The 27,417-nt window shown below is 40.2% G+C and overlaps 1 protein-coding gene and 1 pseudogene across 2 annotated transcripts; both read left to right on the plus strand.

The window, feature by feature from the left end:
- Positions 1-667: 667 nt before the first annotated feature.
- On the plus strand, positions 668-11,675 carry LOC125466019 (perilipin-3-like). 2 transcript variants are annotated; one of them, XM_048560108.2, is made up of 8 exons: positions 668-748; positions 1,067-1,140; positions 3,715-3,910; positions 5,246-5,328; positions 5,950-6,235; positions 6,874-7,058; positions 8,788-8,928; positions 10,455-11,675. In XM_048560108.2, exons 2-8 carry the CDS (start codon positions 1,069-1,071, stop codon positions 10,818-10,820), a joined length of 1,329 nt encoding a protein of 442 aa, XP_048416065.2. In that variant the 5' UTR covers positions 668-748; positions 1,067-1,068; the 3' UTR covers positions 10,821-11,675. The 2 variants fall into 2 exon arrangements, with proteins under 2 accessions (XP_048416065.2, XP_048416066.2); XM_048560109.2 differs by having other exon boundaries at positions 10,458-11,675.
- A 7,089-nt stretch (positions 11,676-18,764) lies between these two features.
- LOC125465665 (perilipin-2-like) lies at positions 18,765-23,011 on the plus strand (annotated as a pseudogene).
- The last annotated feature ends 4,406 nt before the right edge of the window (positions 23,012-27,417 follow it).

Raw genomic sequence — 27,417 nt, forward strand, 5'->3', positions numbered from 1 at the left:
TGCAGATGCTGGAGTATTTGAGATAACCAGGTGTAGAGCTGGATGAACACAGCAGGCCGAGCAGGAAAGCTGACGTTTCGGGCCTAGAGATAATGGGAACTGCAGATGCTGGAGATTCCAAGATAATAAAATGTGAGGCTGGATGAACACAGCAGGCCAAGCAGCATCTCAGGAGCACAAAAGCTGACGTTTCGGGCCTAGACCCTGCTTCAGAAACTTCAGCCTTCCGGCTCCTCTGACGCTACTTGGCCTGCTGCGTTCATCCAGGTCTACACCTCAATCCTGATAGAATTTTTACAATCTGCTTGTTCTCTCTCTGCAGACGCTGCATGATCTGCTAAGCATTTGCAGCATTTTGTGTTCTTCTTTCAGATGTTCAGCATCTGCAGTATTTTATACGTGGATAACGAAAAGCGGTAATCCTTGGGACGTAAATCTGAAAATTCTGCACACACAACAACTGCAGGCAAAATGCCCTGAAAGAGAATAAGGACTAATCGGATGGTGCAATGGGAAGACGGAATGAACGGGGACAGACGATTGTCATCCTTATCCAATAGTACCTCGGCCCAACCCAGTAGATGAGTCAAACTCCGCCTCTCAAATCTTTCATTGGTGTATGCTACCTTCAATTTCACTCTCTCCATATTGATTGCTTGGGCCTTCTGCCAATCATTCTGTGAGCCCCACCTGGTAGTAGAAGTCTGAAACATATCGTCTCAGTTGCAGCAAGTGTGAAGAGCAGTCAGTAAGTTTACGTGAAAAGTTTAGGCTATTTCCAAAGCATTTACTTGTTTTGTAGGTTTCGGGTGCGCTTTTGTCGTAAAGTATTCTTTTTACTGTTGGAAGTATCTCCGTTCCTGGTGTGTTGTGTCACGGGCAGGCTTTTTAAACCGGGTGTCCACCCAACTTTAGTAAACTGCTAATGACTTAGCTGCTGTTAAAGTGGCTGAAAATCTGTCCCTTGCTTTACTCCGTCATTATAATCCCCCTCTTGCTAGTTGAGGATAGCAGACTTGAGTATGTTAAACTGGCCGATTCTAATTCTAATTTGTTTGCTGAATAGTTATGGCGTCAGAAGTGACCAAAGACGTTCAAGTCTCCGATTTAGTCGAGCACCAGGAGAATGGAGAACAGCAGGTACTTTTTTTTAACGTGGCTCCAGCTTTGTTTGGTAACTTTGTGAAATATTCACCATCTACTACCGCGTATGTGGTGACCTGAGAATTCCTTCCAGTGTGTAACTTAGTGATCGAGGTGTCACGAGTTTGGGTCTGGTAATGCGGGAACTGCTTTCTGTTCTGAGGGGAAGTATTACTCAATGCTTTGGTCCTGCGACCTTTGTCCTAGTTTGTAATAACTCACGAAGTTCACGCGTGAGTAGGAGCTTCTGTTGGTGCTGATTGTAGCTTCTGTTCCCCGAGACCTATTCCAACAGACCAATTTTAAAATGAAGAGTGTATGTAGAGCGTTTAGAACCTGCCATTCGTGTCGAAGTATCTTCGCCCCACCCCGTTCTAAACTGGGTTCGTTACTTTTTTCCTTACTAGTCAACTTTTTGCTCTTTAAACGAGGCTAGGAAGCTCAACGCTTGCGAGGGCTGGCTTATTATTAATTAAACGCTTTGAAATGACCTATGGTGGTAACTAAAAGTAGTTATAGGGTTTTGAAGGCTGGCTGGGCCATATGAAGAGCTCCAGGATGGCGCGAAAGTACCTCGGTTACTGTGCCACGATTGCAGTTTGAAAATTTGCAGGAGGCTGAGATTCTGAGATGGATGTGGTCTCTCTACCCAGGAGTGGTTGGGGGGGTGGGGTAAGGAGGAGGGACTGAGGAGAGAAATCTCTGGGGTAAGGAGAGAGGATGAGCTTGGCTTTTTTCATCCCAGCTTGGATGATCTCCCCTGTGATTTTTATTCCAATGGAATGTTTCAGCACAAAAGGATGCCACCTTAGATCTGTCATGTCCAGGTGTCTCGATGTCTCTTTTTTTACACCCCCCCCCCCCCCCCCCCGTAACCCTGCAATATTTAATGTTAGAATTCTATGTCTCACGAATCTTGATTGAAAGTTCCGGGGGAAGAGTCATTGGACCTGTCAACTTTGACTTCTCTCCATAGATGCTGCTAGACCTGCAGACTCTTTCCAACAATTTGTTTTTGCTTTGAGTTTCCATTTAACTGGTATCTGTTGAGCCCAAGCAAAGTGTTGCAATAACTTTGCTGTATATCAGTTTATTTTGTCACCTTTTTTGCTGTTTGTCAATCAACTTAAGTCATTAGTCTGAATTCTGACCTTACTCCAATATGGAATTGCCCCCTATCCTACTGCAAGGCCTGTCATCATTTTGAAATCTAACATCAAATCTTTTTTGACCTTCTGTCAAAAAAGATGAGAAATTCTCCAATATACTGAGCTGTGTAGTCTTGCTTGCACAACCTTAAATATGCAGCCCAGAAATGGGGATGTAATGCTGCAATGGAGGATGAACTATAATCGGTTAAAATATGTCACTTTCTTGCTTTTGCACTGTGCTACTTTTGAAATCCATTAGACTGTAGGATTTTGGAGCAGAAGTAGACCATTCAGCCTGTTGAATAACAGCAGACTTGAGGAATTGATAGCTGATCTGACTGCTTTCCTTTTTTTAAACCCTAATCTTTGGTTTCCTTTTAAAGTTTCTTTGTCATGAGTACAGATCAGGATTCCTTGAGGTTATTGACCATTTTATTGGACTAGCGATCCTAGCCCTTCATCTATGTTTAAGTGTTGATAGCATGGTAAGCTGTTCATTTAATTCATGGGATGAAAGTGTTGCCATTTGTTAACTTTACTGAGTGCAGTTTGGTTAATCACATTAGTGAGTCCAGAGCCACATGTCAGCCAGACCAGGCAAGTAGGGTGGTTTACACCCCTAAAGGATATCTCTCCAGTAAGATTGCTTCCTTTTTAAAACAAATTGCTTGCTCAAGCAAACTTTTTGAAAAGAATTGCAAAGGTTATCTCTGAAACTAGAGGCAGATTCTGAAGATGATCTAATGGTACTTGAGATAGATGGGCTGTAGAAGATTAGATCTCCAGCTTTAAAACTGGACAATAGGGCTGGAATTCTTATTGTGTGTAACTAAAAGAATTGACTTTTAAAAGCCAAGGTTTTTCAGACAGGAGTTGCATGTGATTTTAAAAATTAGTGGATGTGGTAAATAGGATGGATGTTTGATCAGATTATTTGCTTGTAGTCAGTAAACAAGTGGAAATGCTTGTGTATGACATTTGTAGACTGTTCATGTTTCAGACTTTTAAAACGTTTGTATATTTTCCAAGTGGCTTAAACTCATTGGTTTAAATGGGTTTTTTCATGTTGTAACTCTTAGGTTTGGCCTGGTCCACCAGTAAACTTGGCATTTGCTATGGTTGTTTAAATATTGCTGGTTGTTTTGAAGATAGGACCATTGTCTGTCTGAAATCATATATTCCATTACAAACTAGAATAACTGCAATTGTTCACATACAAATTTCCTGTATCGATGGTCCTTTGTCTTAATCATTTTTATTTGTGCAATCTTTCTATTTCCTTGCACCACAGTTGCTACGAAGCTCAACTGTAAATGAATGTCATCTCTACCACTGTCCTGAGAGAAGTATTTCTGAGGGCTTGCATCATGTGGAGTAACTTTCTGTGCAATGATCTGGTGATTTAATGATGTATTTTCAGAATGTGATGGACAGGGTGACGAACCTGCCTCTTGTGAGCTCAGCCTGTGAAATGGTATCAGCTGCCTACAACAGCACCAAGGAGAATCACCCCTATGTGAAGACCATTTGTGACGTTGCTGAGCAGGGAGTGAAGACTATCACAGCTGTGGCTGCCAGTGGGACCAAACCAATCATGAACAAGCTGGAACCCCAAAGTAAGATTGGAGCATACAGCACTTCAGCTCACTTGGGATCTAAAGGCTAATAGTCTCCTTTTTTAAGTGAGACTTGTAGAAGTTTAAAAAAATAAGCCTGTGAGTGCATGTTGGTGTTGAACCATGATTAAAAGGCAGTAGATGTGAACAGTGCACACTTTTTCTGATTTGATTCGTCAAGGGCAGCATGGTGGCTCACAGCACCAGAGACCCAGGTTTGATTTCACCTCGGGGGACTGGTGTTTGCACGTTGTCTGCGTGGGTTTCCTCCCTCAGTCTAAAGATGTGTCGGCTTGATGGACTGGCTGTTCTAAATTGCCCATAGTGTTCAGGGATGTGAAGATTAGGTGGATGGGTCTGGGTGGGATGCTCTGTGGGTTGGTGTGGACTTGGGCTGAAGACCTGTATCCACACTGTAGGGATTCTGATTTAGGCTAGAAATCTCTGACTGCACCCAAGTACATAATCATTCAGTTATGAATTCTGACAGATAAGTAATACACCTTTTAGTGTTTTTAAAGTATACTTGTATTAGTATACTTATAACTTCTAGAGAATTAAAACCATGGTGACCATAGTCTGGAGTGCATCAATGACTTTCACGTGACTAAACCCTTTGACTCTGAAAGATCCTATTGTTTCTGTAAAAGCATGAATGTCCAAAATATTAAACTATTTTGCAACAAATATGGTTGCATTGTCTATACAGCACCAATATTAGTTCTTCCGTTCTTCCATGCTGAAGTGTCATCTCCACTACTCCAAGCGGTAAGTCCTTTTTAAAATAAACGAGAGGGTATTTTTGGCTTTGACAGAACGTACAGACTAGTAAACTCTGAAGTTGCCGCAGTTAAAAGCTACAATTCTAGTGCATTCTTTTTGGCTGTACTCGTGCACTAAGCCCTATTCTGCTCTCCTTCCCTGTCTTATGTTGAGCTATTTAAAGATAGGCTGCAGGACCAACATCCAAAGGAATTTTGAGCTTTGCTCAGTACAACCCTGTGCTGGAAAATATTTCCAAGCATCTCTTGATCCTGATGTATTGGGGGTTGAATGCAGGCTTCACTCCACAATTGCCATTACAGCCACGTTTAATTGGTTACATTTATTAAATGTAATTGCTGAGATTCGTAGGTAACCTCAATTTGAGGGGCAGTATAGAAAATGAACATGCTTCAAAATCAAGTGCAAAAGTTAGGCTTTTCTTAAATGTTAGGTTTGCTGTGTAAGAAACTTCAGGATCAAGCTATTGAAGAGTTCAGAACTTTTCATAGTTGATAAACTTGTGCAAAGAGGCAGTTATTCAATGTGAGTGTTTGGTTTTTTCTTCTTTAGTTGCTGTAGCTAACGAGTATGCCTGCAAAAGCTTGGATAAACTGGAAGAGAAGCTTCCAATACTTCAACAGTCTACACCCCAGGTAAGAGAAACCTCTAAAGTGACACAGCAAATGGTACTGAACCTTTAATATTCCATTCAACTCAAAGTTGCTGGAAAAGCGCAGGTCTGGCAGCATCTGTGGAGGAGAAAACACTGAACACTTTGGGTCCAGTGATCATTCTTGTGAGGAAGGGTCACTGGTCCTGAAACATTGTTTTCTCCTCCACAGATGCTGCCAGACCTGCGCTTTTCCAGCAACTTTTGGTTTTTGGTCATGATTTGCAGCATCTGCAGTTCTTTTGGTTTTTACTTAATATTCTATTGCTACAGGAATATTGCACTTCCAATTCGGTGAAACCTCCTTTCACTTTAGTGGCTAGCCAAGCTGTCTATTTTAATGGCTGTTTCAGATGTTTTGTTTCAAAACCCCCTTTGTAAGGGGGCAGTCCTTATACCTTGTATAAGGATGTTAAGTTAAATTAATGCCCTGTCTTTAATCTTCACTCAGCTGTATGTTGATTTGACGTATGCACTCTTTAAAATTCTGTATGTATTTGGAAGGTGGACAACGCAACCCAAGTTTTCAACTCCTATGTGTTTTTACGCTCTTGGATTTTCCAATGGGCATAATGTGTTTTCAACTCTTTTTCAATAAATATAGGTTGTTGCTGATGCCAAATTGTTGGTTTCATCCACAATAACTGGAGCTAGAGATGCAGTCTCCAACACTGTGACTGGAGCCAAGAATACAGTGACTGGTGTTGTAGATATGGCCAAGGGAGCAGTCCACGGCAGCATTGAGAAAACCAAGTCTGTAATGGCTGAAGGAGTTAACGCTGCCATGTCATCCAAAGTAGGGCAGATGATGGTCACTGGTGTTGACAGTGCACTCAATAAATCTGAAGAGATGGTTGATTATTATCTTCCTATGACTGAGGAGGAACTGGGTGAGTAACAACTGAAATGATATAAAATCAGAGCCTGTAAGCCATTGTTTTAAATCAGTTGTGGTTCTTAGCAATATTGGGATCACTCTATACTGTCACTCTTGACCATGCATACTATGTTTTTTTGGGCTGCAAACTTTTTGTCCTTTCTGATTTACAGGTTATTCAGGGTGTAGAATGTAGTTTGTAAGCAGTAGCTATAAACAAAAAGCACCTAATTGCTTTCACTTATGCCACTAGGTATCCAATTCCTGCTTTCACTTTTTTGTCTCCTGACCTATCCTGTTATCAAAGGATGAATAAATGGGCTGTTCAAGAGGGGAAATGTGTAAAGCTCTTGTTCACGTCAGCTGTGGTGAGGAGGTTGGAGGGAAGAAATGAGTAGTGTACTTAATGGGTGGAACACCCGCTCCTGTATTGGGACAGCAAGGATTGCAGTAGTTCCCACAGTGGTGAATTGAGCTCAGTTTGAAGTGACGACTCTTTTTGAACAGTTGCAACTAAGCTTATTAGTTTGCCTTGGGAGCCTTGATCAAATTTGGTGTACACAAGCTTTGGTAACTTTATAACTGAACTTGGAATGTATAAACGACCTGTCTTAAGCATTGCAGTCTTCATCTGAAAATTCTGTTTTTCAGCTAAGCTAGCTACTTCCGTGGAGGGCTTTGAGGTGGCCCCAGCACAAAAGCAGAGTTATGTGCGCTTGGGATCTTTATCTTCAAAGATTCGGCATAGAGCGTACCAGCACTCTGTAGCAAAGTTGCAGAAGGCAAGACAAACTAGCCAAGATATTATGGCTCAACTTCACAACACCATGGATTTGGTAAGGTTACAAACCTATTGGTTGAGGTTTTTCTATTTTAAAACTGGCTGAAATTTATTCCCTTTCTCTACCAGAATGTAGGATCAAATGATGTCCTGTAGTTCTTTAAACTTGCACCCCCATCAGCTACTGAAAAATGTTCTTGTCACGTTGATGTTTAGATTTTGAATCAGTTTATTTTGTTGTCACTGAATAGTTGAATAAAGTTTAAATGTTATTTCAATTTTAAACCTGATTGTGGTGTTGCTATTCTCCAACTTAATTCCCCCTCAAACTAAGCCTAATTCTAACAGGCTGCTGACTTTGTTCTTAGCAAGGCCATTATTTTAGAGTACTTTACTGGAGTCTCCCAGCATTAGGTCAAAGTTACAAACCAGGTCCTGACAGCTTCAGAACATAAAACTACAGATCAAATCAGCATACATCTGAGATGCAGGAGGTCAGCTAAAGTACTTGATCTATGTCTCATAAGATGGTTATGATTTAAAATTAACACTTGTCAATGCCACTCAACAGTTTTGACTCTGTGAAGTAGATGTAATTTCAGTCCAAGAAACATTCTTGAAAGCTGAACCAAGTCATCACTGACCATTTGAAGACTCTTTCCAAGTCTGGAATGGCTTCCTATTTGTTCTATTAAGTTGATTTCTAATGTCTTTCACAAACAAGGCAAGTCTGGGGTGAAGCAAAAAAGAAAAAAACAAGAATATTTCACTCGTCAATAACCCTTAATACTAATGTATTTTTGTTTTCTCACTATCTGCACTCATTTTAAACTGAAACCATGAACTGTTTTCCCATGTATTGGCTTTGGATGGGATTCTGCAAACAGTCTTTGTTCCCGATTTGCACTTTCCCAGTGAGGAGGTGGTGAATGCATTGGTAACTATCCAGAATCCTGTAGATTCTGGAACGGTAGTTTAGAAGGGAAACATCCTCATCCTTCAGTGAAGGAGGGAGAGAAAACCAGGAACTGCAGACTTAATTTAAAAACAAAATGCTGGAGATTGCAGCAGGTCAGGTGGCCTCCGTGGAGGGAAAGCAAGCTAACATGTCAAGTCAGTGACTTTTCAGATGAAGTTACCCAGGCTTGCAATGTTAGCTTGCTTTCTCTCCATGGATGCTGCTTGACCTGCTATGATCTCCACATTTTTTGTTTTGGCTACAGATTCCAGCAACTACAGTAATTTGTTCGTACTTAAGATTAGCCTTTTAACATAAAGAATGACCTTTGATCACAGCTGGCATGGAATTGTAAGTGTTTAAATGACCTCACTGAGGGTGTTAACGGAATATTATGAATTGAAGTGTGTATTTTTCAAAATGGGAAGGAAGCCAACTGGGTCTGAGTTATGAACTTTCAATTCTAATGTTGTGAATCTTTGGAATTTCCTGAGGGCTGTGAAAAATCAGTCATTGATATTTTTTAAAAATCTTTTCCCTTTTTTGCACTTGTTGGTTCTGGTTAAAATCTCTCATTCTTCAATCTAGCAAAGGCTCACAGCTCTGATTATTTGGGCTATCAGGTTTATTGATTCCCATGTGGAAAATCCTGCCCTAATACCTCTGACTTGGTCTTCTCAGTTTTAAAAACTGACCTAGCACTGATTGAGTATTTTATGCAACACTTGAAAGCTGAAATGAAGTATGGAGATGCAATGCTGGAAATTTAGTCTACCTTCTTTCATCAGCATTTGAGTGATTTACGTATCTTTCTTTCCCTTTTCAGATTGAATTGGCAAGGAAGGGGGCAGATTCAGCAAATCAGAAGCTGCATGACATCCAGAAGGAACTCCATCAGACCTGGGTTGATTGGCGGAAGAAACAGGCAGAAGACCAAGTGGAGGAGGAAGAGGCTCAGAAGCCAGAGGTAAAGGTTTCAGTCTCTCTGCAGGATCAGCAAGGAGTTGGTAAGGTTATTGTCAAGGGCACACTGCCAAGTAAAGGAAGCCTCCTCTTAGAATCATTTTTAGAATCTGTACAGTACAGAAAGAAGCCATTCTCCCATCAATTTTGAACCAACCCTTGAGCTCCCCACCCAGACTCTCTCCATCCCTGTAACCCCATGTGGGTTTTTTACTGTGGCTAACCTAACTTAACCTATATATCCCTGGATGCTATGGGACAATTTAGCATGGCCAGTCCACCTGCCTGCACATCTTTGGACTGTGGGAGGAAACAGGGCAGACAGTTTCCCAAGGCTGGAATCAAATCCAGATCCCTGGTGCTAAGGCAGTGGTACTAGCCACTTTAATTGAAGCCCACACCTACAGTATACAAAAGTTAATCACTTTTTTGTTTCAAAACTGGGAGTTTAAAGAGAAGCTTTGTATTCTGAGTCCAGTGACCATGCAATGCTTTACAAGTCTCCCAGGTCACTTGTCAATTAACATTTTAATCCCTCTTCTTTCCATTAGAAGGACAGCACAGGGTGTTTGTCTTACTGTTTCATGGAAGTATTTCTCCTATTGTAAATGTAACAGCCACTCTGACATCCTTAATCTCTAGTAGATTATTGTACAAATGAAACTACATTTCATTTTGAAACTTTTTTAAACTTTCAATTTCTTCTGTCCAGAAGACACCCTTTTATCTCTGTCAGCATGATGACTGAGTAGCCATCTCAGTCAGTATGGTATCCAAACCAGTCAGTGGGCCCTCTTGTCGCTAGGCTTCAATATCCTGGGAGATGTTTACTTTTTGTCTAATGGAATTGGCCACACCTAGAGTTTAGCAGCCTTAAGGGGTGAGGAACACAAGTATCTCATTCTTTGTAGCCAGTGCTTGATGCTGAAACAACTATACATCTTTACTCATTTCCAACAAGTTACTCATTTAAGAGGCAAACTTTGTAGTACCTTCTGTACTAATCACCTTGTGACCTGTATAATAGCTGCCTGTTGTCATGTAAAGCTTGCAATGGGATTTTCAGCTGTGATACCTGGGCAGTCACCCTGAACATGAGCACGACCACCAGCTTTTCTTCCAGTGCTTTCTCCCCCTCATCCCAGGTCAACTGCAACAAAGTCATTGCATCTCTGCTTTTCCCCCTGCTCCCAACTGTCGTCAAAACAGCAGATGAATAATCTAACCAGGCAACATTTTTAGTAACAACTTCAAAATGTAGACTACTCTGTCCTTTTTTTTTGTATTGAGTAAAAATCTTGCTTTTTGCACTGAAACTGTAAATTGAGACCCCTCATGGATACACAATCAAAATCACCAAGATTCTAATTCTCTTTTGAAATGAGCTGGCAGGTAACCAGATTTTAAATCTGTTCCTTTTTTTGTATCCAGTGAAGTTGAGTTTTACGTTTTAGACACCTTTGCATTAACACAGATGAGGTGATGATTCTAATAGTGTCCCTTTTTTATTTTTCTCTTTTTGTACTGCAGCAGCTTGAATCCCGAACCCTAAGCATGACTCGTGGACTTGCCCAGCAGTTACAGACGACCTGCCTAACTTTAGTTTCAAATGTACATGGCCTCCCTCAACATATTCAGGACAAAGTGCAGCAGATCCGCAAAACAGCAGAGACCATCCACACGTCGTTCTCATCTGCCAATTCCTTCAGTGATCTTTCGGGACAAATCCTGGCACAAAGCAGACAGCGAATGCTGAAGATCCGGGAGTCCATGGATGGGGTGATGGACTATGTACTTCACAACACTCCTCTCAACTGGCTGGTGGGTCCATTTGCTCCACAGCTGACTGAGCGGCCAGAGTCAGAGATGATGGAAATGGATAAAGATCAAAATTAAATATGACCTGCCTAGCTCTGTATACTGTGAGCGGTTTATGTCTTGAGACAAACTTGTATTAGGTTTGGTGATTGAGCATTTGAATTGATCCTGCTGTTTTCACTAAATTGTATTTCTGTCCTATATGATAAGCAAACTAACTTTTAACTGCAGAATCCCAAACTAAAGCAAAATGCACAATGTCATGTAACATCTGGAGGGGAGATGATGAAAGTGTAAAGTCCAAAAGTTTGAGATTTTCATTCTCCACAATATTTGTATCTGAATTTTGAGAAGTTGAAATCTTGCAAGTTTAATTATTTGGCCAAATGGTCACCTGATCACTTTCTCCAAATGGAATCTGACCTGTAGTGTGTTTTTTCTCGCTTCTGGTGTTATACAAGTTCTAATTCTGCAAATTCAAGATAGTCTTTTGGAAGATGTACAAAAGTCATCATGTAACTTTGATTTTAGTTTGGGCCTGCATTGTTGCTCTTGACCTGGCACTTTTTCAAACACCTGGGTTAGTTGTGTGTGCATGCATACGTACACATGCACATGTTCTATCCAGGTGTCAAGCCACATGTACCCCATATGTTTTGGGCACATCAGCTGCAACTTTAACCAAACTAGGGCACCATATGCCTGGAGATTTTGATCACTTGTGTATTAGGGATGAAAACTTATTGCTTGCAGAATTTAACCATCCTGTATTGTAGTATTATGTAAAAATCTTGGTGATTTTCATTGACTGTTCATCTTGTAATCTGACTAAACTATTAGATTGTGAAAGGTTGCTTTGGCAGATGCTGGTGCAGGAAGGTGGGTCAGCAGCAGTGTTTTGTTTTAAAAATAAAGTGCACATTTAATTTCCAACTGACTAAATATTTTGGCATTATTTAGAAGTCTCCATGTTTAGTTTCTGTGACAGCATCTAATTTGTATGGTAAATTGAATATAAATTTGCACTGCATAATTCTTTTGAACTGGTTTATGAAGCAATGACTAGTCACATGCTTTTGATGCTACAGTCGAAAGATTTCTAAAATCCAACTATTGGAATACGGCATCTTCATGATCTAGCATTCACTCTGCACTTTAAAATGTTCCTTGTCACTGTATAATCAAATGAGCTCCTGCAATATCATAACCAGTGAATGCTGAATGATAGAAAGATCTCTCTTCTCTCCCAAATGGTGCTGTGGGGGCTTTCTTTTGCAATATTGCAGATTATTCAGGATGTGATTTCAAAGCATGTTTATTGTACAACAGCGCTACTGAGATTATGCAGTCTTCCCCCAAAAGGGGAGTTGAAGTTTGTTTTTTGTTTGCAAAGGTGGAGACCACCAACTGAGCCACAGGTGCTCCTTGTTTTAGCCATGACTAGGGGCAAAAATAGCAAACTTTTTTTGCATCGGACATGCAACTTGTTCTTGGATAAAATGGTTTCAGTACTCCACACTTCTTACCTACACAACAAGAGCAATAACTAGAAAATCTATGCGTGGAAGGTGTTCAACAAAAATGAAGGATCATTCCTAAATTTGTGACAGCTTTAAAAGTAATGTAGATACAAACAGCTGCACTTACTGGATAATAAAATGTGAGGCTGGATGAACACAGCAGGCCCAGCAGCACAAAAGCTGACGTTTTGGACCGAAACCCTTCATCAGAGAGGGGGGGTCTTGACCTGAAATGTCAGCTTTTTGTGCTCCTGAGATGCTGCTTCACAGCTTGTTATCTTGGATTCTCCAGTATCTGCAGTTCCCACTATCACAGCTGCACTTACTGCACCATTTTGTTACCAGTTGGTATAGAGTTAGTCATCAGAGATCTATTGATCTATGCAATGCAATAACAACAGCATTTCCATAGCCTTCAAAAGAAATATACCCTGTTTCTTGAAAAAAAACTTATCCCTCCTAAATTGCTGCCTTTATTTTTTAAATTGTCACTTAGTTCTAGGCTCTTCTAACCCAAGGAAAAAATATTACCTGCATCTATGATTTAAGTAGTTTGCTAATTTCAAGCAGCAGAGGATAGTCCTGCTATCCCAACAAGAATTGTGGTGGCACTGATCCTTTTTGATGTAAAAGAACTGAAAGACTGCTCCTTTGCTGTTCCTAACTCCCACCCATGCCGACTCAGTCGACAAACCTTCCTCAGCCACGTCAGTAGACAAGTCCTCATCAAAAGTTCATCTTCCCTTTTATTCTTAGTCCTTTTTTGTTTTTGTTGTGTTGTAAAATGATCCCAATCATGCAAATTGCTACAATGTTTTTGTCAACTTTAGAAGCTCTTTATTAAAAACTTTGTACAAGCATAACTTTTTTATTCTCAGTCAGATGACTGACATTTGAGGTTCTGTCCATTGAATGAATGTATTATACCATAGAAGTAATTGCTCATGTCTGTCATGCCTTTTTAATGTTTTTCCCAATTTGTTTTTGTCTCTGTTATCTGCATTTCAGACTTCATCCCACTCCCATCTACATCATTTGTATCAATGATTTCTGTCTAAACTCCTTCCGCTAGAAGAATGTACTGCAGCTGTTCCATAGTTTCCTTGACCTAGTAGCAGACAGGAAACTTACTATCCTGGAGTCATATTTATTGCTGCAGAAAAACCTGTCTGATCCCTGACTGTGGAAATCTTCTCCCCCCCACCTGCCCAAATCATTATTGTCCTTCCATTCTTCTTGTACAGCTGAGACACCTTTTGGTTCCATAGTGTCAGTTTTGGCTGCAGTCCCTGAGGAGCCACAACCCTCCTTTAGTTTCCAGAATAGAATACCAATTAGCAAGTACGATAGACTCGGGGTTCTCCTGCACTATCTGCGTCATTTTCCTAGGCTTCCTGGTGTCACCCATTACTGCTTTGTAACATTGAAATATTGAAAATGGGTGCAGGAGTAGGTCATTGGACCCTTCAAGATTGCACCACCATTCAATACAATTGTGACTGATCATGTAATCTCAATATCCCATTCCCATTCTCTTTCCCATAGCCCTCAATCCCCTATAGCCATGAGGACCATGTCCAACTCCCTTATGAATACATCAATTGAACTGGCCCCGACAGCTTCCTGTGGGAGAGAATTCCACAGGTTCACAACTCTGAGTGAAGAAATTCTTCCTCATCTCAGTCCTGAATAGCGCACCCCTTATTTTAGACTGTGACCCCTAGTTCTGGACTTCCCTAACATTTGGAACATTCTTCCCACATCCAGCCTGTCCAGTCCCTTCAGGATTTCATGCGTTTCTATGAGAAACGCTCGCATTCTTCTAAATTCTAGTGAATGCAAGCCCAGTCGATCCAGCCTTTCCTCATTTGTCAGTCCTGCCATCCTGGGAAACAGTCTGGTGAACCTTCGCTGGACTCTCTCAATAGCAAGCACGTCCTTCCTCAGACTAGGAGACCAACATGTACACGATGCTCAAGGCATGGCCTCAGCAAAGCTCTGTATAACTGCAGCAAGATATCCTTACTCCAATACGCAAATCCTCTCACTATGAAGGCACCATGCCATTGGCTTTCCTCACGACCTGCTGCACCTACATGCCAACCTCCAGCAACTGTTCCATCATGACACCCAGGCCTTGTCACATCTCACCTTTTCCTAAGCTGCCACCATTCAGATAATAATCTGCCTTCCTGTTTTTGTGACCAAAGTGGATAACCTCACATTTACCCACATTATATTGCATTTGCCCAATCAGCCACTCTGTCCAAGTCACCCTGCAGCCTCTGACAGCACAAACTACCATCCAGCTTAGTGTCATCTGCAAATTTGGAGATGGGGCATTCAATTCTTTCATCTAAATCTTTGACGTATATTGTTAACTGCTGAGGCCCCAGCCCTGAATGCTGTGACACCCCACTCATCACAGCCTGTCACTCTAAAAAGGACCTGTTTATTCCAAACCTCTGCTTCCTGTCTATCAACCAGTTCTCTATTCATGTCAATACATTTCCTCCAGTGCCATGTGCTTTAATTTTCCTTACTAATCTCTTGTACGCAACTTCATCAAAACACTTTTGAAAGTCTAGATACACAACATCTACTGATTCACCATTGTCTACTCTACTGTTCACATCCTCAAAAATTTCCAGAAGATTTGTCAAGCATGATAGCGTGGGGAAATGGACTGAAAGCCTTTATTTTGAAAGGGAATAGAGTACAAAAATAGAGAAGTCTTGCTAAAACCATATAAGGCACTCGTTAGGCCACATCTGTAAACAGTTTTGATCCTCTTACCTTTAGACTTGGAGGCAGTCCAGAGAAGTGCATCAGGTTGACCTTGCTTATGGAGGGATTCTCTTAAAGAGAGATGTTGAGTAGGTTGGCCCTGTACACATTGGAGTGTAGAAGAATGACAGCAACGTAAATGAAACATGTATGATTCTTTGAGATTTTGGCAGGGTAAGTGTTGAGAGGTTGTTACCCCTTGTAGCAGAGTCTAAAACTACAGGACATAACCTACTGGGTCACCCCAGTAAGGCAGTGATGAAGAGGAATTCCTTGTCTCAGAGATTAACGAGCAATAAATGATCAATGACATTCTCAGCTGATGAATTAATAATTTAAAAAGTCTCTCATTGCTACAGTTTCTAAATTCTCAATCATTAGAACTCGTACTGATCTACCTTGGATAAAAAGTGTACGACTGTGCCAGTAAATATTCAGATTATTGCATAAGGCAGGAGTTCAACTTGTGAATGGTGCCATCCTATGACATCCTCTCCTTGAACGATGTTCCACATTCACAGTAATGCTTCCATTATGACCCCTCCACGAAAATAAAACAAAGAACTATGGATGCTGGAGAGCTAAAGAGAGTTTAAGCAGAGTTAAAAGAAGGGTCACAGAGGACTCAAAACATTAACTCAGGCTATTCGCATGTTTTGATCCCCTTTTCAACTCTATCCTGAGCTGGGGCCCATATCTTCTTAGTCCCAAAGATGACCACTTTCTGTTTTGCCTGTGTGCCACTGAAATCTGTACCTATGTGTTTCTCAACTTCAAATTTGACTATCCTAGTGCTGGCCTCCCATCCTTCATTACCCCATAAACTTCAACCCTCCTCAACACCATGGTTTTTGCTGCTGTACATTTGCTCCCATTCTTCAACGCTATGAAATAAAATTCCCATCCTTGTATTACAAACCTTTCATAGCCTTCTCTGTTATTTCTCAAACTTCCTAAAGCTTTAAAGCTTTCTCCTCCAGTAACTTCTGTTTCTCCAATTCTTGCCTGCAGTGCACCCTTCCTCTTTCAATCACCCATTTAAGATTGCCAAGTCATCCGCTTTCAACGCACCCTAGAATTTGGACAGTTCGAGTCAAACTCTCACCCTCACTACTTTCCTCTCCTATTTTAAAATTCTGCTTAATTTCATCTTCCTTCTCCCTAGTTGCTATCCATTTACCAACTGTTAAATTTCTACTCCTGCCGATTCTGATGAAATACAACTGACCTGAAAGAATAACTTTGCCTTTCTCTCTGTAGGTGCTGTCTGATCTGTTGAGTATTTCTTGCATTTCCTGTTTTTATTTCAGATGTCCAGCAATATTTTGCAATATTTTGCTTTTGTTCTCTGTTTTCTTCTGTTGTGGGTTCTGTGAAGCATTTGGAATATTTTTCTATATTGAAATGGGAAGTTACTCCTTGTCTCTGTACATTCTAAGCATGATTATTGAATATGGACCAGAGTAAGTTTGAGGGTGAGTGTGGTGTCTTGGATCATTGGTTTTCTTCATCAATAGTTCATTGACAGAGATGTCTCCTGTAACACCATAATTGACACTGATAACAGGCATTGAACCTGACTTCACAGTGTGCCTCAGTGCTGCAGTAAGCAATATCTTTCTTACAGCAAGAGATTCAAAGACTACTGTTTAAACATAATTTCTTCCACATTATCACCTACTTGAGTATGCATTGAATTTTATTGGAATGGTATACTATCGGTTAACAATGAAAATCCCTGCTTCTGAGGCTCGATGCAATTAACAAATACTGTTAGGCTAGTTTCTATTGGTTGGTTCAATAAGTGTCTTCTCAGCTGATGAGAGCAGGTGTATAAATGCACTGCAGACTCCTAAAATGGAAGTAGACCATATTTACAGGAAGTAAGGAGTTTGGGGTTTATTATGAATTGGTTGGGAGAGGGAAAAAAAAATATAATTTTTCTGTTAACAGTAAACTTCTGTTAGAATAACTCCTCTTTGAAAGCATATGTAGTGGAAATGTATCTAGTTCTACACTAAGTAGACAGGTCTACTTTAGCTTTGCAAGCTGACTTGTGTATTTTTGCCCCTTGAACATTTTTCTGGAGGGTTCTTTCTGTATAAATGGTACTTGTATAGTGGTTTTAGAAGGTTGCTGTTGTAGAAAACTTAAATATTTTTTCTAAGATTTTTGCAGTTCACCATGGCATCAACAACAGGAAATGTTATCAATGCTGTAGCAGGCCAAGAAAATGGCATCCAACAGGTAAACACTTTGTGGAGGGGCTATTGATTCTGTATGAAACTAGTATGTTTGTGATGTGTACCTTGAATCTATGAGCCCCTCCTCCAAAAGGGGTTATGAAATGAAGCTTAGCTTTCCCTTCATGTAAGAATATCGGAAAGTAGATGTGAAAGACTATGTAATTCTTTAGCCTGAACCTTACCTTCCAAATTTCTATGAAAGGCAAGAACAGGAGGAGGTCACTTTGTCTTTTGAGCCTGCTCTGCCATGCTTCATGATCATAGCTGATTGTCTAACTCTAGCCTAATCCTGCTTTCTCCCCACAACCTTTTTGCCCCAAATGTGCTATCTTGTTTCCTCAAATATATCTGATGTTTTGCATCAACTACCTCTTCCTGTAGTAATGAATTCCACAGCTTGCCACTCTTTTGGGTGAAGAAATGCACCCTCATACTGTGTCCCCTTGGTTCTGGGCACACCCACTGTTGGGAACATACTTTCTGCATCTACCCTGTCTAATCCTGTCTTCCCAATTTCTTTGACTTAACTGTCTCTACAGTGTGGAGCAGGAGGCATACAGCAGTTCAGGCAGTGTCAGAGGAGCAGGAAAGCTGATGTTTTGTGTTTATACCCTTTGTCAGGACTGGGGTGGAAGATGGGAGCTTAGAAATAAGAGAGGGGCTGTGGGAAGGTAGGTGGATGCAGGGAGGGGCTGTGGAGAAGTTGTGGGAAGGGTGTGGTTGATAAGTGAGAGACTAAGTCTCAAATGTCAGGTCATCAAGGAGGTAGGGATGAGAGGGTGTATTAGACATGGGATGAGGCTGGGGACAACTTAAAGCTGTTGAATTCGCTGAGGCCATCAGGCTGTAAATGCCTGAGGTGATGTTCCTCTGGTTTACATGTGGTGTCCTTGTGACACTAAAGGAGGACCAGAATGGACGGCCCACCAGGGGAATTAAAATAGTTAGTAACTGGAAAGTGCTGTTGATCATAGTGTACTGAGCACAGATGCTCTGCAAATCAGTCAGTTCTCACTGTAGAGGACACCAAATTGGGAGCAACAAACCTTCTTAAGGTTTGAAGGATGTACAAGTGAATCTATCAAGTTTGGAAAGATTTTGTTTGAGGCCTTTAAGTATTAGACAATTCCATCCATCAATTATGACAAGAATGCTACTAATTCATCAAGTCTTAATTGAGTGAGATTTGATTTAGTTTAGTACTATAAGCATACTTTCCTGAAACTAACCATAATCTTTGTACCTTCAACTTGATATTAGAGCACCTTGCATTGTGGACCTAACTAAAAGCTGGCCAATTTTATTCCTTGCATATTTTAAATCACTCTTCCTATCAAGCAGGATTTTACCTCTGATCTTAAGTATCTTTTCCATATGTCTGCTAGTTCCTTTTCTGAAAGCGAAAGCTTAAGGTTACATTATCCCTTCAGAAGGAATAAACATCATTGTAGATGCTGTTCCTCTAAATTATGCCAAAAAACCTAATTTCTATCTCTTTTTAGAATGTAGTTGATCGGGTGACCAGTCTGCCGCTTGTGAGTTCTGCCTGTGACCAAGTGTCTGCTGCATATGCAAGCACCAAGGAGAGCTATCCTGCTGTGAAGGCCATCTGTGACATGGCCGAGCAGGGAGTGAAGACAATGGCAGCTACAGTGGCTAGTGGTGCTAAACCAGTTATAGACAAGCTGGAGCCTCAAAGTAAGATGACTCACCTAAAGTCTTTAAGAGCACTACATTCCTGCCCAATAATGGCATCACGTAACTCCATACCTTTTCTGACAGTTTGTTACTGACAAGGCGAATACAATCCAGTAATTTATTGGTGTAAAATGCCAATATGATATGTCGCAATTGTTATCCTAGCCTGGATGATCTTTCAAACTAAGACACGACTATGTTTTTAATTGTGACCCCCAGCCACAAGTGGAACAGGATCAATTGTTCCATTTATCCACCTGTCAGTTTTGTGCTCCTGCTCTCTCACCAGATATGGAATGGCTCTCTGAAGGGTCCAGGCCTGAAATGTCAGCTTTTGTGCTTTTGAGATGCTGCTTGGCCTGCTGTGTTCATCCAGCTCCACACTTTGTTATCTCAGATATGGAATCTGTTCACTCTTTGGTATTATTAACTTGTTTTCAAGTTTAAAGTTAACTTTGAGTATGGGACTATGTAGCTTGTTTCTGCTGTAGATCTAATGGCCACTGTTAGAAATCACTGGCCAAATTTCTATTTCCTAACAACTTGTTGCTTTGTTCAGAATTTGGTGCTAACTGCAACACAACTCTACTACTAAAGAGTGGTGTTTTGTTTTCTTTTTGTCTTGTATTTGACACCCCTCCAGTTGCAGTAGCTAATGAATATGCCTGCAAAGGTTTGGACAAGCTGGAGAAGTTGCCTATCCTTCATCAGGCTACAGACCAGGTTAGTGCAACCTGATTCTTCATGGAGGGGTGATGTTGCTTACTCAGTTACAATTACTTTTAGTATCATTCCACATCTAAATTAACTTTCCTGTTCTTGTTTGTATGATTTCTCTTAAATTTTAAGAACTGTAGATATGTCCTCAAGTCTTAAACTACTTTGTGAATCTTGTTCACTTAAGCAACCCAAATGACCCCATTTAAACCAGGGACATTTTTTATTTTTAATTCTCACGGGAATGACAGTGTTAGCTAGGCCAGCACTTATTGCCCAAAGGGCAGTAGAGTCACATTTACTGAGTTTCTAGTCTCATTTGGACTAGACCGGGTAAGTATGGCAGCTTACTTAAAGATATCAGAAGAACATCTTGTTTGTGAACCTATTGCAGACTAATGGTCATCATTAGGCTCTTAGTTCCAGATTATTGAATTCCAATTCTGCCATCTGCTGCAATGGAATTTGAACCGAGGTCCCCATGTAAATTTTCCGTCTTAAATTCTGGAATTTACATGTCTCTCTCATTTTTAAAAAAAAAACCTTGAATTGACTGTTTAAAATGGAATCTCAAGTACATAAATTGCTTGTCCTTTTTGTTAGCCTATAACTGCTACATGTTTCCTTTATTGCAGGTCCTTCCTGAAACAAAGAAGCTGTTAACATCCAAGATGGCTGACATGAAAGAATCAGTTGTGGGAGTTGTTGACATGACGACAGCTGCTGTACAAGGCAACCTGGAAAGAACTAAAGCAGTTGTGGCTGGAGGGACCAGTGCTGTGGGTCAACTGGTAACTACTGGCATTGATATTTCTCTCTCCAAATCAGAGCAGATGGTTGATCACTATCTTCCAATGACCAAGGAAGAACTAGGTAATTATGCAAACCTTGACTACAGGGCTGCTTAACTATGGTAACAATCATAAAGTCACTAAAGCCAATAGTGGCTTTTAAATTGTATAGTGCCAATCCATTTTTTTCTAGAAACCAGATTTTTTTAATTTAGAATGTTAATTTTCCTTTGTCACCCAATGCCCCTAGTTTGGAGCAAATATTCATGTAACTAAAACTGTCCAAGATTCTCTTTCAGCTGACATGGCCACTTCCACTGAAGGTTCAGACACTTTGCTAAAAGAGCGGAGTTTTTATGTGCGCTTGGGATCCTTATCTTCTAAAGTTCGCAGCCGTGCATACCAGTACTCTATTGCCAAGATGCAAAATGCCAAACAGAATGGCCAGGAGACTCTTTCTCATCTCCATAATCTTGTAGATTTGGTAAGAAAACAACAGGTTTATGGATACCATATTAGCTGTACTCATTGCATTCCAGTTGAACAATGCAAATCAACCCTCCATTTGAGGATTGTCTCAGCCTTGTATACCTCAACATATTGCCTATGTAAATAGCTTAACACAGCTAAAAGACTGAACCACTTCAAAATGTTTAGGGTCTTTTGACTTCAGTCAAAATTGACGACTTGGTGTCTTGCTGCACAGCAACTGAATTCCTTTACTCAATCAAGGGTCTTTCTCATCCAGACCAAAATTGAGACCATTTCGTGGACTGCTCCAAAAAGTGGGTAGGAGTAGGTTGTGGACCTACTGGTATAAGTGTGTTTAATGGTGACTTGGATGCCAACAGCTCATTCTCCAGATCAATGACCTGCCTTCTGCCTGTCAGTAACTGGCTCACTTGTGTTCCCCTCTAGATTTGAGATACTAGGAGAGAAGCGATCCTTCAAGGAAGGTGTGGACTGCCTTCTCTACTGTGTAAACTTCAGCCTAAAATCCACTTATTTCACTTCCATTTGTAAGCTGCGGCTCTTAACTTTATAACTCAGACTTCAGTATAAACCAAACACTCCACTTCATGGAAGCAAATAAACATGTGGAGAAAATCCAAAGAACAGCAACTTTTAAAAGTTAAAACCTTTTTGGTCCTCATCTACAGGACCTGCCAATGAATTGCTTTCTCTCTGCTCACCTCCCTTTTTTTAACAAATGGGGGTTACCTCTCTATAGTCACAGTTCAATTCAATTTTATCACTGATTCTAGCAATAGATAAAGTATGGAAGTTTGCTCCCTAATTTGTCGTTCTGAGTCTGAAAGATGAGTAAGCAGAACTTCTCTGTAGTTGTGGCTCCTGGAATAGCAACAGGGTCTGATTCTCTGCATCAGTGAGAAATGACCACTCTATTGCAAAAGTTGTGGTGCTTAACATGTGAATTGTTGTTTTCTAGATTGAAACAGGCAACAAAAGTGCAGAATCAGCACAACTTAAATTACAGGATATTCAAGCAGCTTTGAATCAGATCCTCCTTGACTGGAGGAAGCAACAGCCCAATGTTGAAGCTGAAGAGCTGTCTGAGAAAACTGAAGTAAGTGTAAAAGCAGTCTGCTAATAACAGCAACTTTCACTTGATGTTGCCTGCATCTTAAATATGGCAAGTGTCTCCTTTTTTAGAGAAAATTAATTGTCTTCCACCTAGGCCACTCCTAGAGATGACTAGGTCAGCATTGCTAGTGCAAACCTTGTTCTGTACAAGCACACAGTGTACTAAGTATGATACTGTCTTGCATCAGTCTGCATAACGGCTCTTTTGATTAAATTGAATCAAATACAGTGAAGGACTTGTGAAAGAGCAAATAACCAATGGGGTTTTAGCTTGATCTAACACTGGATAAATCAGTAATTCAGCTTTAAAGCTATAAGTCTAGGATCTTTTGAAAATTACATTGGAGAAACTCAGTTTGACAGTATCTGGGGAGATCTATTGAGTTTCTCCAGCATTTAGTTTGTTTTTGATTTCTAGCATGTGCAGTATTTTTAACCATTAAGTTTTCCTCTTTAACTGTCACCCCTCTCTGTCCTCTTTTTACTTTGCAATAACAAAACTGAGTTAGAACTGGTATGGATTGGAGTCTTTTTCTTTATTCCAGCAAGTTGAGTCTGAAATGCTGGCTGTGACTCAGTATCTCTCTTCTAAACTCCAAACCATCTGCCAGACCCTGGCTTCAAATGTTCATGGTTTGCCCCAGAATATTGAAAATCAGGTGCAGCACATCTGTAAACTGGCAGAACAGATCTACAATAACATTTCATCAGCCACTGCATTCCAAGATTTGTCCACACCATTCTTGATCCAGAGTAAAGAGCAAATGAAGAAGATTCATGAAGCTATGGATGGGGTGATGGATTACCTGGCTCACAATACTCCCCTGAGTTGGCTGGTGGGACCCTTTATCCCCCAGCTGACTGAGGATCAGGAGCCTCAAGGATCAGATGACAAAGTAGCTTGATACTGATCTATCCTAGTAGATTAGTCTCTTGGGCTTGAATCAGATTTCTCAATGTTTTTGCTACCACTTGAAATCAAGCTGTTGAACAGTTGATTTTTAATGCTAACTTAAATGGATGATTCTAATTACATTTTCTAAGGCAACTTTCATTTGTCCAGTTGAGGTCATCACATTCATCTGTTCTGTAACAATTGCTTGTATTCAATTTGAAATCTGTGCTTCTTATCTCTTTTTTTAACAAAATGATTGCAATGATGGATGTAATTGTAATAAACTGGCATATAAAAAGTCAATACAGTGTAACACTCAACTCCATTGACTCAAGGGCTGGTTGATTATAGCCTAGTATGAGCTATCCATTGTCAGAGCTCTATTCCAAACTAAACCTTTAATTGCCACTTGCTACAGAGCAATCTGATTCTATCTTCATTAGAGGCAGCATATAGCCTGTACATGGTAATGAATTTCTAACCATGTAACTGTGAGCGGGACTGCATTTCTCAATGCTTCATTGTTCAGTATGATTATGATTGATCCTGTCTCCATAATTCCTTGCATCTTTTAAAATCTAACTGTCTTGCTGGTGGTTTGACCTAGATCCCTGCAGTTGTAGAATAATTTAAACTTGTTTATTAGCCCAGTTTTTTTAAAAAAATCCTAAACGTGGGTTTTACCCTCTGACAAAGCAGATGTTAAATAACTTAAGGCAAATGTTGTCGTGCCTACTGAGGCCCTATAGAATGTAAGTGTAAGTAGCAAATTCGTGCCTCTGAAATGTCTGAACTGTTAACTGCAAAATTGAAACATTCCCTTTTCAAAGGGGGGAGTAGCTGCCCATTCAATCTGGCTTAGCTGTAATTTTGCACTAGTTTGAATAATGCCTAAAATATCCATCCATGCTCCTTTTAAACAATTTTTAAGGAGTGCTGTTTTCAAACAGAATGTAATGAAATGTTTCATTTTAATCACAGCCACTAAAGTTTGTTCTAGACATGCAGCAATTGCTGCAAGATTGAATGGAGTTTAAATCTTAGCTTGGGGGTGGGGAAATTCCAAGGCTGAGATTTGAGTGGAATAAGGATTCAGATCCCTTTGTCTATATCTGAACCAGATGGCTGCATAGTACATGTGGAAATAACTCTCTTGTCAGACAGCAGTTTAATATTGCAGAATAAGTGCATTAGTGGAGGTAAGGTGGAGTTTATTCATTCATTCCACATGTCCTCATGTTAATGGAGTGAAAGGGCAACTAAAATCCAGGCAAATAAGTGATCTGAGCTCAGCAGATGGATATTCTTCTATCTGGCTAGAATTAACTAGGTTAATCCATGGTGTTTATCATCACATTGCAGGATGGTTTTCTGTACTGATTACTTAAAGGGGGTAGGGAAATGAGGGAGAGAAATCTTATTTTCAGCTCTCAAACACTTTAGGTCACTAAGTTGCTCTTATGAATGAACTAATCATAAACTGTAAGATGATGCATTTTCTCCAAGGAAAAGGAAACCAGACCCTTGTTCCAAAGATGGTCTAGGGTGGCTCAGTGGTTAGCACTGCAGCCCAACTGCACCAGGGACCTGGGTTCGATTCCAGCCTCGGGTGACTGTGTGGAGTTTGCACGTTCTCCCCGTGTTTACGTGGGTTTCCTCCTACATTTGAAAGATGTGCACGCTAAATTGCCTGTAGTGTTCAGGGGTGCGTGGATTATAGGAGGATGCGTCTGGGTGGGATTCTTCAAGGGGCGGTGTGGACTTGTTGGGCCGAGGGGCTTGTTTCCACTCTGTAGGGAATCTAATCTAATCCAACCTAGTACTAAGTACTTTGATGTTAAATCAAAGCATTCGAGGACAGTTCATTTGTTTCCAGGTTTTTCACCAATGATGCTTAAATTTGACTGGAGATGCTGAGTAGTACGGGATCCAGGCCCCCGTGTGTGTGTTTAATGTAGCAGATGTTCAAAGTGAAATGGAATATTTCTACACTTTAGTGACTGGTATTTGGATAATGTCTTGCTGGCTGTGTCGCTAAGCAATTAAAAACATTGGTTCAGACTGATGATCTGTCTGTTATACCTTTTGCAAAAACAACAGGAATTTTGGCAAGTCTGACGGGGAGAAATTACATGGCTATTATACACAAGCTGAACAAATCCTTGGTGCAGTTGATTTGTGTAAATTGAAACTTTCATGTTACTTGCCATTTAAAATTTTGATTATTAATACTTGTTCTGCATAGTGTATGCACTTTGTCTTGATTTTCTTGAAATAGAAAATGTGAGTACACCTAAAGAAGCAGCACCTAGAATTTACTTGTAGTCAGCTACAACAGTCATTCTCCATATTGCCAGGAATTGGGGAGATGGACCTGCGCTTGAGCACTGAAAACTTTCAATATTGTCTATCAAGCAGATACTTTGAACAGCCCATCTGAAAACCGACACTTTGTCCATTGCTCAATATGCCTCTATTCAGAAGCTGCCTTGTAGGCTGACGTTTCCACCCAAATCATGAATTATGATGTTGAATTTGAAAAAGCAAATGTGCAACAAAGCTTCAAAACTGAAAGGTTGTCCTTGTGTATAAATGTTTTTAACAGATCAGTCTTCTCCATTGGAATGCAATAGAACATTTGCTTTTAAATCGGGGAACTTGAGCATTGAACAAAAGTGTCAATTATTCCATAAATTGCCTAAAGTATTAGTGACATGACCAGTCATATAATAAAAGTTTAAATTGCAAAATGGCTTTGACAGGATTAAAATAGTGGTAGAGGACATTCTCATTTTACAGTTAATCTGATAACTTTTGTATCAATGTCCACCAGTTCTGAACTTTAATTATTTTGAGGAATATTGATTGAGGAGAATTTGAATTCACATTTAAACTTAAAGCCACAGAAAGCATTTAAACTTTTGAAAGACTACTGGTTATATAAAACACATTTCTCACATTATTGAGACGAGGGAGCATAAGTTAAAGAGTGACATTGTCTTCACTAGAATTTTCTTCACTGCGTGCTGTGTAGAGAACCAGTACACAATTTAAATTTAAAGCCAGGGGTCTAATGAGTTTGGTGCACAGTTTATGCTCGCTTCAGTTTTACAATTAGTAGGCACGCTGAGTACCACTTCGCCAAATGTCTCAGGGGAAAGATGAGCCCAGTATAATTAAGTGCATGAACAGTTCCTACTGGATTATTGGCAAGGGCTTGAAATTGGCCTCTTACATAGGAATTTTTGTTCAAGTCCAAAATGTTTGGTCTGACTCTGGCTTCAGACCAAAGAATTATAAGAACAAGGACAAACTAAATTTAAACATGTCTCTTGAACTCAGTTGTCAAATCAGCACACCAAGAGCACCAGATGTTTTATAAAATGATGCAGCACAAGAAGAGGTGGTGTTGAGTCAATGCTTGTTATTTTGTAGAACTACCCAACTACACCAATTTCCCTGTAGCCATTTGCTTTTGAAAAGAATCCTCTTATGTTATTAATCCAGTTCTCTTTAGGGGTTTCTATTGAATTTTTCAAGTAGTGCATCCAATAGGACAGCTTGTGGTTTATTGAAAAGAAAACTTCCTTCATGTTACCACTGGTTTTCTCCACCGCTCATGTTAAGTCTGCTTCTTTTGATTACTGGCCAGTTTTAACAACTGGAAACTGGTTTTCCTTCTTTACTCTTCCAGAGTCCATTGCTTTTGAAACATTAACCAAATTATAACCCTTTCTATTCTATGGCCTGATCTCTCCAAATAACTGTACACTTTCAGACCTGGCACCATTTCAGTAAAGCTTTTCTGAACATCAAGGCTTCAACATCTGGCCTAAAATGAAGTGCCAAGATTTGAACCATCTGAGATCTATCCAGTGTTTTAACAGAGGTTTACAATATCTTGCTTTGTATTGTTTTCATATTAAAACCAAAGATTCCAAATTTGCTTTTCATTTTAAATAGTGTTACAGCCATGGTTTAAAGAGATGAACAGTGTCTTAATCCCAGATCTCCAATGATTTGCCAATATTTCCTTTTTTAAATTCAATTATATGGGTATCAATAGGGTGAGGGAGCAGTGATTTTGAAAATAAATTGATCATTTAAATAAGTAATTGATAAAAATGACCATTCAAAAGAGCAATGTGGCAAAACAAACTCATAAAACCCCTCTTTGATGAGGAAACACAGCTAGAGATAGAAAATACCTGAGTCTTGATCACCAGCAAAAGGGCTGAAGATGAAGGGAGAGATGGGAGTTCAGTTAACTAACTAACTTTAGTTTGCCTCTGGTGAGGCACGGTCTGAACTAATAGAAGAAGCAGGGGAAGGGTAGTGCACCCAACCCAATCCAACACTTCCTCCCAACCATACAGTCACTTACTCCTCCAGTCACTAACATACACCAATCCTGCC

Source organism: Stegostoma tigrinum, chromosome 30 (assembly GCF_030684315.1).
Source record: "Stegostoma tigrinum isolate sSteTig4 chromosome 30, sSteTig4.hap1, whole genome shotgun sequence".
NCBI lineage: Eukaryota > Metazoa > Chordata > Chondrichthyes > Orectolobiformes > Stegostomatidae > Stegostoma > Stegostoma tigrinum.